At 47.4% G+C, this 12,828-nt stretch overlaps 1 protein-coding gene across 1 annotated transcript; it reads left to right on the top strand.

Moving 5' to 3' along the window:
* Positions 1-10,220, top strand: Mrps15 (mitochondrial ribosomal protein S15). Its single transcript, XM_005084372.4, has 8 exons — positions 1-219; positions 458-499; positions 1,226-1,304; positions 3,573-3,621; positions 4,398-4,482; positions 8,108-8,166; positions 9,477-9,668; positions 10,062-10,220. Exons 1-8 carry the CDS (start codon positions 90-92, stop codon positions 10,197-10,199), a joined length of 774 nt encoding a protein of 257 aa, XP_005084429.1. The 5' UTR covers positions 1-89; the 3' UTR covers positions 10,200-10,220.
* Positions 10,221-12,828: the final 2,608 nt, after the last annotated feature.

Raw genomic sequence — 12,828 nt, 5'->3', positions numbered from 1 at the left:
AGCCTGAACTGTCATGGCTGCGCCCATGTAACCCGGCTCCGCCACAGAGGGGTCAGTGGCGGTGCGGGCCCGCGGGGTCAGGAGTCGTCATGCTGCGGGCTGCGTGGCGCGCTCTGAGCTCCCTTCGTGCCCAGGCAGTGGCACAATCCCCAGTGTCTGCGTTGCGGAGCGGAGGAAGCGCCAGTCTGCCCTCAGCACGCTGCGGCCTGCAGCCTCCGAGTGAGCCGCGGAGCGGGGGGCAGGGGGGCTGGGCGAAGCTGGAGGATCCTAGGCATCCGAAGACAGGAGAAAGGCAGTGGCAGGAGGAGAGACAAAGAATGGTGGCTAGGAAAGGAATGACGAAGTGGGAGAGCGGGAAATAGGGCGCTAGTTAGGTGCAGATGCACGCAGCCCGTGACGGAAGGGTCATGCTGGGCAGCGGAAGGAGATGAGTCTCTGCTCTTTCTGTCCTGCACAGGTCTCCTGCAGGCCGCCCGTGCTTACGCCATTCGGAAACCAGGTAGGAGGACTTGGGCTGAGACTTGATGCAGAAGAGACACCACCTGGAAAGCCTAGGGTGGACCAGGAGCGGGCCAGAAGACCCACCACATCCACGTTATATAGAGCCCAAAGCCAGAAGTCTTCGTGGGGTTCACGAGGAGTCAGGAGTAGGAGCTTTCGAGTGGAATATTAGTGAAAAAGAAGGAGTTCTTAACACCAGACCTTCCTAGAGTTTATGTGACGCTTTTTATCTGCCATTCTGACTTGAAGAGTGTAGTTTCTCATCCCAATTTGGTATGCCTTAGGGCCCTCTAACGAACAAATGTCATTTGAGGCAAGTGCTGACATGAGTGTCAAAGGACCCATTGGAACACATTATATTAGGATTCAATCATGATAACATGAGAAACACCCCTAGCCCCGTACTCAGTAAATTATAAGGTGTAATAGTATTTATCGCTGCTAGTGTCCACCTGTCCCTGTGTGAAATCTGATAACTGTAGAACCAAGTGGGTTTGTGAGAAGTGCAGGCACAGTCCATGTCTTGGGAAAGGTCGTCTGTTTGCAACGTGAGATATGAAAGCAGGTGCCCACAAGGCTTGCAGAAGGGAAACTGGCCTTAGATAAGTCCTTTGCCGTGTTGAGACCGTAGGCATTTCTCACAGATGGGGGAATGTGTAAGGCAAATGGAGCCTGGGAGGATGAGAGTTGACTCTGTTTCCCATCCCATTCCTGTATTTGACAGTCCAGCACAACCAAGATGATGAGCCACCCCCTTCCGCATTCATCAGAGAGTACAAGAGTATCATCCCCAGCATGGAGAAGTAAGCGGGAAGAAACCTACTCGAGGGACACAGGTGTCCTGGGAGGATGGGCAGGGAGTGCGAAACGGTGACTTAACGCCTTGGGCTGTTGTGCTTGAAGCTTGATTGTGTGGAGCCCTGGGTGTGGTGGGCACTGAAGGACCCCAGGTATGATGGACTCAGGTGGGCAGCTGGTCCTCATGGAGCTCAGATGCCCTTCTCTCCCTGGTACCAACAGATGCCAAAGAACTAACACACTCTAGTGGTCTTGGTAGAAGTCTCTCTTCCCTTGACCTCACAAAAGCCCTGTGAGAGATGAAATTGTGTCCTGATTGTATAGAGTTACACATATACACGCCCTGTGTTATACATCTAAGAGACAGCTAGAACATGGATCCCGAGCTGACAGACGCCGAAGCCCAGACTCCTCACCCCCGTCCAGTGGGAGCTGGGCTGGCCCTAGTCTTGCCTACTCTGCAGTCTGGTTGTGTCCAGCTGAGGTGGAAATCCTCCCTTTGCCACCACACTCAAGCCAATAGCCCCAATTATTTGGTGCTGTCTTCAACCCAACAAACCAGAGCCTTGTTACCTTTGAATCCCTAAGAAATGGCTACCCACTTCTGGAGAGCTGCAGTTCTTGTAGAAGTAACTGTCATTTGTTCTTACTTTTTAAACCTTCTAAACAATTTATTTTTATTTATGTGTATGTGTGTGCCAGCATGTGTATATGTGCCTGTATGTGTGAGTGTCCACAGGAACCAGGGGCAGCATTGGATTTCCTGGGGTTGTCTGAGTGTGTGTGAGTATGTCTGAGTGTCCACGGGGACCAGAGGCAGCATTGGATTTCCTGGAGTTGTGTGAGTGTGTCTGAGTGTCCACAGGGACCAGAGGCAGCATTGGATTTCCTGGTGTGGGAATCATAGGAGGTTGTGAGCCAGCTGGTGTGGTGCTGGGAAACAAACTGGCCCTTTACAAGATCAAGTGCTCTTAACCACTGAACCATCTTTCTAGTCTCTCCTTTAAGTTTTTATCGTGTGTGTGTGTGTGTGTGTGTGTGTGTGTGTGTGTGTCTGTGTGTTTTGGAAAGGGGAGGATATCTGCCAAGCTATCCAACATGTGGAAATCAGAGGGCAGCCCCTATGGAGTCAGTTCTCCTTTAAGGTTTGTGGTTCCAGTGTCAGGGTTATACAGCACCTATACATCTGACCAGCCTCGTTCTTGGTTTCAGGGTTTTTAAATTTATTCATGTGCATGTTTTACCCATACATATGTTTTTGTACCACATATATGCCTAGTGCATACAACAGTCACAAGAGAGCATTGATCCTCTGGAACTGGAGTTACGTATAATTATAAGCCACCAAATGTGGTCGTTGGTGGCACACACCTTTAATTCCAGCACTTGGGAGGCAGAGGCAGACGGATCTCTGTGAGTTCGAGGCCAGCCTGGTCTATAGAGCGAGTTCCAGGATAGGCTCCAAAGCTACATAGAGAAACCCTGTCTGGGAAAAAAAAAAAAGCCACCAAATGGAGGCTGGGAACTGAACTGGGGTCCTCTGTAAGAGCAACAGGTGCTCTTAACCTCTGAGATATCTCTTCAGGGGCACCACCTTTTAAGATAAGGTCTCACTCTGCCATTCTTTCTTTCCTTTTTTGTTTTATTTTTATTTATTATGTATACAGTGTTCTGCCTGCATACCAGAAGAGGGCACTAGATCTCATTATTGATGGTTGTGAACTACCATGTGGTTGCTGTGAATTGAACTCAGGACCTCTGGGAGAGCAGCCAGTGCTCTTAACCTCTGAGCCATCTCTCCAGCCCTATTCTTTTTGTTTTGTTTTGGTTTGGTTTTTGGTTTTTCGAGACAGGGTTTCTCTGTATTGCTTTGGAGGCTGTCCTGGAACTCACTCTGTAGACCAGGCTGGCCTCCAACTCACAGAAATCTGCCTGCCTCTGCCTCCCAAGTGCTGGGATTAAAGGCGTGCGCCACCAACGCCTGGCCCTATCTTCTTTTTAAACTACTGTCAACTACTTGAAATGGCTAGCAGTTGGACTAGCTAGATGACTCAGTAGTCCGGAGTGTTGCTGCTCATCCAGAAGACAGTAGTTTTGTTCCCAGCAACCATACCCAACAGCTCAAAATCACTTTTAATTCAGAGCTCCAGGGATCACACATCCTCTTCTGGCCTCCACAGGCAGCTGCACACGTAGAAGTACATACATTTTTAAAGAAAAAAGCCTTTCTTCCCTTTCCCGGTGCTTGTCTCATTGCTCTGCTTCTTCCCCAGGGTTGATGACGTTGTGAAAAGAATCTTGTCTTTGGAGATGGCCAACCAGGTGAGTACCTGTGTCACCCTGTCTTGGCCTCCCTCAGTCTTCTTCCTGGAAACTCCTTCCATCCCTACACCCCAGACTTCCCCAGTTAAAACATTTCTCCCACTGTCGAGCTCTATCCAAAGTAAGAGGGAGTTTTGGTCCTCCATTGTGCCTCTGACGTCTGATAAATAGTAGGTGCAGAGTAAAGCTGTCTTCTTAGTCACTGTTTTGTTTTTGTTCTTGCTGTGAAGAGACACCGTGACCAAGGCAACTCTTAGGAAAGAAATCATTTAATCTGGGGCTGGCTTACAGTTTCAGAGGTTTAGTCCATTGTTGTCATTGAAGGAAGCATGGCATCGAGCATGGAGAGCAGTAGCTGAGAACTAACTACTTCCTAATCCATAGGCAGAGAGATACTGGGACTAGATTGGTTTTTGAAAGTCTAAAGCCCACCTCCGGTGGCACACTTACTCCAAAAAGGCCACACCTAATCCTTCTCAAGTAGCACCACTCCCCTAAATATATGAGCCTATGGGGCCATTCTTATTCAAACCACCACAGAATAAGCAAGATTTAAGGACATTAAACCAACAAATTATTTCTCGTGTCTCTGTTTTTGCCTTGGGCTCATGAGGATGTAAGTAGCCATGTGATTGGCCAAGGCCATGGTGAATACAGTAAACTTTGGCCCCAGTTTTTCTGGACCTAGCAGCCATAACTACAGCCTTCCAGTCAGGAAGGTTAGTCCTTGGAGGATCATAAACCACACAGATTTCTCCAATTTCTGTCTTCAACAGAAAGAGAAGTTAAAAGTCAAGCAAGAACAATTGATGAGCAAGATTGCGGAAAATCCTGAGGATTCCAGAACCTTGGAGGCTCGAAGTTGGTCCAGGGGCCCTTGGAAGTGGGGGTACAGAGGAGTCTGCCAGCTGGTACCTGGTCTAGGGTTCTTGATGTGGCTTGGGAAGGGGAGAGACATGATGCACTCCAAATCCCAAACCCACTGAATGCTATGTCCTGCCCATTTCACTGTGTGACGTCACACAGGTCACCCATCTTCTTTAGGGTCCCTACTTCCTGTTATGATATGCAGCACAGAGGTGGGACCTCAGATCCCATGGAGGGGGGCAAACATGCCATCAGGCAGAATTTACATAGGAAGGGGGTTTATTGGGAAAGGGAGGGGAATGAAGGGAGAAGAGACAGAGAGAGACACAGAGACAGTGACCCGCCTCCTCAGAGAAACAGCAGAAAGAAGAGAGCAGGAGTAGGTGGGGCTTGTCATGGGTGACTCTGCCAGGTCCCAAGGGGGCAGGGCCAGGTGTGCTTGGATGCTAACTTAACACTTCCTACTCTGAAGATGGAGCTAGCTGGGGACAGGGCAGAAGACTGTGTCCTAACTTTGTGGTAAGACTCTGAGAATGTAGTGAGTATAAACACACCCTGGAAACAAAAAATTAGGCTAGTAACAGTGAGCATCACATCTGTGGACTGCTGATAGACCTATTGGCATGGAACATTTCCACACTCCTGTTTTACTTTCCAGCTGGAATTGGCAATAGCCCTCGTTAGATGTGAGTGAAAGCCTGCCTCTTGCTTTGAACCAAGGAGCAGCAGTGGGGTGAATTGGTGACCCTGTGTAGTGCCTGCATGTCCCCCCTCCACTGCCATTGGCCTGCATTGCAGCTTTTATTACCGCCTCCCTCTTCATGCCCCATTATTTTGTTAATGTGTATGGATGTTTTGCCTGCGTGTATGTGTGCACTATGTGCATGCCTCATGTCACTGGAGTTCAGAAAAGGACTGCAGATCCCTTGGAACTGGAGTTACAGACGGTTGTGAGCCACCATGTGCTGGAACCCTAACTTGGGTCCTCTGGAATAGCAGCTGTCCTTAGCCCTGTGCCATCTCTTTAGTCCTATAAGTGAGAAACTTTAGTTCTAAAAAATGAAAACCCTTTCTCGAAAAACCAAAAAGCACAAAAAAGAGTAGATTTTAAGTTTATTGTTTATTATTATTGTATGTGTGAGTATGTGATATGTGAGTACCTGTGTGCCACACAAGGAACTTGTGTGAAGATCAGAGGACAATATTCAGAAATCCATTCCTTGTTCCACCGTGGGTTCCAGGGATGTTGGGTTTGTGCCACAGCCACCTTTATCCACTCAGCCACCTTCTGGGTCCTCTAGACAGTTTTAGAATCTTAATGCATTGGCTAGGACCTCTAGTACAACAGTGAATCATTGACCTCGATGCTAGCTAGAGTTAATTTCTGAGTTTAATGCTCTTGCAAGTACGTTCAAACTGTGGCCTGCAGGCTGCATGTGTCCTAGGTAGCTATGAACGAAGCCCAACTCAACTCAAAATCGTGTGCTTGGTTAAAACATTGATGGGTTTTTGGTTTTATTGTTCGTTTTAGGTCTCTTTCCTTTTAGACCAGTAGTTCTCCACTTTCCTAATGTTGCAACTCTTTATTATAGTTCTTGTTGTTGTGGTTGTTACTTTATAACTAATTTTGCTACTGATGTGATCCTAATGTAAATATCTGGTATGCAGGCTATTTGATATACAGAATATCTGATAGGTGTCCCCTAGAGGGATTGAGATCCACAGGTTGAAAATTACTGTTTTAGACATTGTCTTACTATGTAGCCTCAACTGGCCTGAAACTTGTGATGTCAACAGCTCACAGACATCCTCCTGCCTGTGCTTCCATTATTTTTGTAACTGAATTGCATAGTTCTGGGGCATGAGGTTTGTACATGAAAACTATATCACAGTGTCAAAAATAGGACTAAAATCTTGCCGTTGAGAGTGCTGTTTACTAGCCAGTCAGAGTGGCACACACATAATTCCAGGTAAAGTAGGCAGAGGCAGAGGGAGTACAAATTCATTCTGGGCTGCACAGCAAGTGTAAGGTCAGACTGAGCTTCATGGTGAGACACATGTCAACCACCTTCTCCCACTACCCACCACGTAGACAATACTGTTTGCTATGACGGATAATGACCTTTGCAAATTACGTCATTTCCTTTTTTTTTTTTTTTTTTTGGTTTTTCGAGACAGGGTTTCTCTGTATTGTTTTGGAGGCTGTCCTGGAACTTGCTCTATAGACCAGGCTGGCCTCGAACTCACAGAGATTTGCCTGCCTCTGCCTCCCAAGTGCTGGGATTAAAGGTGTGAGCCACCACTGCCTGGCGTGGTTTTTGGTTTTCATTTGCTTTATTTGAATGTTTTTTCTTTTTTTAGAATTATTTAGTTTATGTGTATGAGCATTTCACGTGTGTGTGTGTGTGTGTGAAAATATATATATATATATTTCAGCCAGATATGTGCGTGGTGCTCAAGGGGGCCAGAAAAGGATATCAGTTTTCCCAGAACTGGTGTTACAGACAGTTGTGAGTTGCCATGTAGGTGCTGGGAATTGAACCTGGGTCCTCTGAAAGAGTACTGAGTGCTCTTAACTGAGCCATCTCTCAGGCCCTGTTGGTTTATCTCCAGCCAGGGTCTCCCTCTATAATCCAGACTGAACTAGAATTTCCTAAACTCAGGGTGACCTCAAATTCATAGTTATCCTCCTGCTGCAGCCTCCAAGTGCTAGGATTGCAGACCTGGACCAACAACATCATCTGGGGCTGCAGTTTTGAACAGAACAGACAAAATTTTTTTCCAGCATCGAGGTTCAGTTCTAGAAGGGATGGGGACAGAATGTTCAAAAGAGGAGATGAGGGACAAGGTACAATTTTTTAAGGGTTCCAGAAGACGTCAATAGGAGGGTGATATTTGAGCAAAGGCCTGAAAGGGGAGAGAGTGGCCCCGCCTTTCTCCCTCCTGTGAGAGGAAAGAGTTCAGGCTGAAGAAGGAAGGCGGCAAGCACAAAAGCCCTGAGGAGCTCACTAGAGAGCCTAGCATGTTCAATAAACAAGGAAAACAGAGAAGTGTGTGTTGAAATGCCATAGAAGCTTACAGTTGAGAGACTTTTTTTCCTGACTGTCCTGGAACTCTCTCTGTAGACCAGGCTGGCCTCAAACTCACAGAGATCCGCCTGCCTCTGCCTCCCGAGTGCTGGGATTAAAGGCGTGCGCCACCAACACCCAGCTAAGGTTTTTTTGGGTTTTTTTGTTGTTGTTGTTGTTGTTGTTGGTTTTTCGAGACAGGGTTTCTCTGTGGCTTTGGAGGCTGTCCTGGAACTGGCTCTGTAGACCAGGCTGGCCTCGAACTCACAGAGATCCGCCTGCCTCTGCCTCCCGAGTGCTGGGATTAAAGGCGTGCGCCACCAACGCCCGGCGTGTCATTTCCTTTTCTTGAGCTTGCTTTTCTTCTATCTTTTCCAGTAGAAAGATAATCCAGTCTTTTGAGATCTTGTAATTCAGAGTGCTTTGGGATTTAGAAAGAGCTATGCAAAAGCACTGGTGATTGTTACTCCTTTGGTTCCCAAAACAGGGGTGGGCCTGGGCCCTTCCTTCCTCTGTGCCCAGCTCTCATCCTCTGTGGTTTGTGGTTTCAGTTGTTGCCTTGACCGTCAGGATCCGCAATTACGAAGAACATATGCAGAAACATCGAAAGGTAAACCCGGGCTGCACTCACAGCTAAACCACAGTAGCCTGGGGGAGGGGCATGGGATAAAGGGCTCTGGATCCTAAGCAGCCATGACTGACACCTCAACTCCAGTAGGAAGGAAGACACTCCCTTCCTTACAGGGCACTGCTGAGAGTCATCAGTGGTCAAGAAAACAAACTGTAGACTACAGTCACATTGGACAAATAGTGGGTGCTTAATAAATACTTGTTGAATGTATGAATAGTCAGATTGACTTGTTCAAATCCTAGCTCTGTCACTTCTACTTAAAGTCACTGTGACTTTGGGAAGCTTATTGTTCTGAGCCTATGTTCTCACATCTGTAAAGTAGGACTCCTGCCGCAGAATTGCAAGTATTACAAGAATTGTATGGTATGGTGCATAGCACTTCTCTCCACTCTTAGCATCATCTCTCGTAAACCTTGAGACTGTTTCTTTTGAATCTTCCAGTGGAGCACTGGACATAGGGTGACATTATTCCTCGAGACACTGCTAGAAATGATGCCTGATACTTGAAATGAGGCAGTATTGCCAAGGGCCCCATTCCTAACCATTCATTGCTCAGCTGAGCAGCACAGAGCTGCCAGAAGTAGGAAATTGCCATTAGTTTTGGTCCCTGTGCTGTCCAGGCTGACTTTGAATTCTCCATCCTTTCACGTCAGCTGCCTGAGGGTATGTGCTGTCACACTCAGCTATGCAATTATGAACACAGACTGGTCTAGCCTTGAGTACTCCCAGGAGCTGGTTGAGCATGCTTTTTAGAAATCCCAGTTTTGTTCATTTGAGGTGTAGAATCCCAGCTCCGTCACAGAGGCCCCTCACAGAGTAGGACCTGGAACAGAGGATAAGGTCCTGTTTCTCACTACTCAAACTGACAACCCACTTTGTGCTGGAGAAGCTGGGTGGGTGGGTGGTACAGGGGAGAATGTGAGATTTGGACTCAGACCAGTCAGTAGACCCAGACTGAAGACTTGACCTCGGAGGCCACAGTCTGAAGAGCTATTGAAAGTCAAGGAAGCTCAAACTGTAAACATTGACAGTGCCTCCTGCTGAGCTGTAATCATGTTTGCATAAGATTGTTGGGATGATTCAATGAAATGACCGTACATCATTAATGGTAAACAATGATAATACTTATAGAATACTAAAAGTAAGAGTAATAAGTATGATGGCTTAGGCCTGTCATCCAGCAAGCAGGAAGCTGAGGCAGGAAAATTGCCATGTGTTTGAGGCCAGCCTGGGCTACAGTATGAGACCTTATCTCAAAACAACAAATAATAATCCAGATTCTTCTGTAGGACAAAGCCCACAAACGCCATCTGCTGATGAGCATCGACCGGAGGAATAAGATGCTCAGATTCCTTCGTCAGACCAACTATGATGTCTTTGAAAAGACGTGTAAGGAGCTGGGGGTGGAGTATACCTTACCCCCTCTGCATTTCCAAAAGGTCCACCGCCGCTTCCTGGCCAAGAAAGCTCTGTGCATTCGGGTATGAATCAATATGGTCTGTTGCTTTGGTCAGGCTCCCTGAACTGAGGTGCAGAGTAGAAAGAAGAAGTTGTCTGTTTCTGACCATGGCTTAGAACTGGCCCAGGTCACCAGCACATGGAGAAAGAATGGGATTCCATTGAGATAGTTCTCACAGACCTGTGCCAAACCTGAGGTTTTGCAAAAAAAATTACAAAGTTGCCGAGTGTTGGTGGAGCACACCTTTAATCCCAGCACTGGGGAGGCAGAGGCAGGCAGATCTCTGTGAGTTCGAGACCAGCCTGGTCTACAGAGTGAGTTCCAGGACAGGCTCCAAAACAATACAGATAAACCCTAACTCGAAAAACAAAACAAAAAATTGCAAAGTCTTTTCCTACTTCCTTTCAACCACCAGGTTTTCCAAGAGGTACAAAAACTGAAGAAACAAAAAAGGGACTTAAAAGCTGCTGCAGAGGCTGCCAAAAAACAAGATCACCAGGGGGCGCCAGAGAACCCTTCCCAAACCCTACCAGAGATAACCAAAGAAAACTAATAAAGTCTGTTCTGCCTTGAAGAATGATAGATGATGGCCTTCTTTTCAGTCTAAGAGGGATTTGTTTTCCATTTGGCCCTGTGATCTCAGAGGCAGAGTCCCTCCATCACCCCAGAGGATGCAATCACAAACACGTCTTGTGGTGTGTTTGACAGGTAATGCTGGCGGGGTAGGAGGGCAGCTGTAGGAGCTGTTTACTGGACTGGGCCCTAAAAGATGAGGATTTTACTGTGCAGAGACAAACGGCATCTAGGCAGGAAAAAACTGTAAGTTAAAAGGGAAAGGAATCTAAAGGTACACATTCAGGGACAGGGGGCTTAAGAGATTAAAAACTAACACTGGAGATCGGCTTCAGCCTATGAATGGGGCTGGGGCGTGAACACATTCAGTTCATACTGAAGAAAGAACTTTGGACCTCATTCTGAGAAAGGAAACTCCACAAAGAGGACAATATGTTAAAGTGCTACTACCAAAGAACAGTTGGAGGATCGGGGTTGAGGCTTGGACTGGAGCAGTTTGAGAGCTGCTAAGTAACTGAAGCCCTAGGTGTGTGTTGCCTAGGGATACTGGACTGTGGTATTGGAATGGTTGTAATTCCAGCTCTTGGGAGAGGCAAGAATCATTTCAAGGTCACCCTTGATTGCAGAGCTAGTTTGAGGACAGTCTGGACTACATGAAACCATTTCTCCAAGAGTTTAAATTGCTCAGGAAAGCAATGATGGGGGGGCATGTCAGGGAGGGAAAGTTATTCCTGGGAGCACAGGGTCCCCTTGAGATGGAGTGAGTGCATACTGACAGATCTCTGAATTCAAGGCCAGCGTGCGCCACCACCTGCTTTTTAAGACAAGGTCCCAGTCCTGGCTGTCCTATAACCTGCTTTGTAGACCAGGCTGGGCTCTGCCTACAAAATTCTGGGATCAAAGCCTGACTCCTAGCTCTGTCATATACTGTCTGACACTCCTAGAGGGGAACGGCTGGAAGGGAATGTTTTGACAAAACTTCCAAATATAATCTTTTGGGAGCTAGGCTGGCAAGAAAATGCAGAGGTTCAGCGTAAGATAAAGATGTTTATTATGACTGGGTGGTGGTGTTTTGTGCCTTTAATCCCAGCACTCGGAAGGCAGAGGCAGGGGGATCTATGAGTTTGAGGCCAGCTGGGTCTAGAGTGAGTTCCAGGATAAGCTCCAAAGCTACAGAGAAGCCGTCTCAAAAAAAAAAGTTTATTACATGTAGCTGTAAGCTTTTATGTGTTCCACCTGGTCCTGCAGCCGCTTATAAAATAATTACTCTGAGGCCTAATATTAATTATAATTGTTTGGCTAATGGCTCAGATGTATTACTAACTAGCTCTCACAATTAAATTAACCCATTTCTATTAATGTTTGTATTGCCATGTGACCATGGTTTACCAGTAATGTTCTGGCACCTTACTCCTCCGGCCAGTCTCCCAGACTCTTCCTTTCCTCTCCATATCTGTTTGGATTTCCCACCTGGCTCTATTCTTCCTGGCTGTTGGCCAAATCAGTTTATTAACTAATGGTAATAAAGCATTCACAACACACGGGAATCACATCAGTTATAGGTGGGACTGGGGTGTTAACAAGCTCAAGCTGTATTAGACAATTTCAAAAGGCTTGAGTGGTAAGAGGAAGGAAAACAACTAGCAAGTGTGACATGGACGAGGCCAGAAGCAGGAAGCCACTAAAGGAATGCGCGTGGGAGGGGGGGTTCTTGCTGGAGGCTTTTGGTTTGTTTCTGAGACAGGTTTATTTGCATAGCCTTGACTATCCTAGAACTAACTCTATAGACCAAGTTGGCCTCGAACTCAAGAAATCCACCTGCTTCTGCAAGTGCTGGGATTATAGGCTTGCACCACCGCCACCCGGCCTAGAATGCAGTTTTTAAGTGGTGTCTTCTGAAATTTACTTCAGCAGCCAGTGCAGCAGAGCAGCGATACGAAGGAATACAGAAAAGGACAGTAAGGAGTAAACGTGAGAAAAGGAATTTGGTGGCTGATTTTTAATAGGACCCAGGGAGGTGGATGTGGGCGCCAAAGCTCAAGACTCAAATTGCTGTGTTTGGGGGCGGGGGCCGGGGGGGCGGGATGCTTAGCAGAAACTGAAATCTACAAGAATCCCCTGAAAAGAACCCGCCGGGATCTAATCCTGGAGCAGAAGGTGGAGAACCGTGTGCGGAGCCTACTAAGCCATGGGGAGGGCCGGGCTTCACAGAGTAGGAAATCCGATGTGGCATCGCTTCCGGGAGGGTTTAGGAAGGAAATACAAATGATATAACTCATCGAGATGAGGAACAGGTGTAACTCAGGGTGCCTTCGTGCCGTTTGCCATGATCTCACTGGTTCCTCTGAGCATCTCTGGGAGGTTGCTGGCAAATCTGCCCGGAGCAGCACAGCAGGCGACAGCGGCCCGACACTCTAGGCCGGCCGGGCTTGAAGGCTCCGATGGAAAACTCAAAACCAGCGCTCCCCGGAGGCCAGCGTCGAGCGCCTCGTTCAGACCAATCCCTCGAAGCGGTCTTTGTCACCTAGTCCAATGGGCCCCGCTCTTAGGCTACCTCCCATCAAATCGCCCTCTGATTGGTTCGTCGTTCCTGTCTGCGGCGTTGCCCC

This window comes from Mesocricetus auratus, unplaced genomic scaffold, assembly GCF_017639785.1.
Source record: "Mesocricetus auratus isolate SY011 unplaced genomic scaffold, BCM_Maur_2.0 Super-Scaffold_100014, whole genome shotgun sequence".
NCBI classification, from domain to species: domain Eukaryota; kingdom Metazoa; phylum Chordata; class Mammalia; order Rodentia; family Cricetidae; genus Mesocricetus; species Mesocricetus auratus.
Note: the sequence above shows the minus strand (reverse complement) of the source record. Positions and strands in the feature narration are given on the sequence as shown.

Coding starts and splice junctions, on each gene's coding strand:
- Mrps15 (XM_005084372.4), top strand. CDS start 90: ATGCTGCGGGCTGCGTGGCGCGCTCTGAGCTCCCTTCGTGCCCAGGCA. Junction 220..457: donor CTGCGGCCTGCAGCCTCCGA/GTGAGCCGCGGA, acceptor TGTCCTGCACAG/GTCTCCTGCAGGCCGCCCGT. Junction 1,305..3,572: donor ATCATCCCCAGCATGGAGAA/GTAAGCGGGAAG, acceptor CTTCTTCCCCAG/GGTTGATGACGTTGTGAAAA.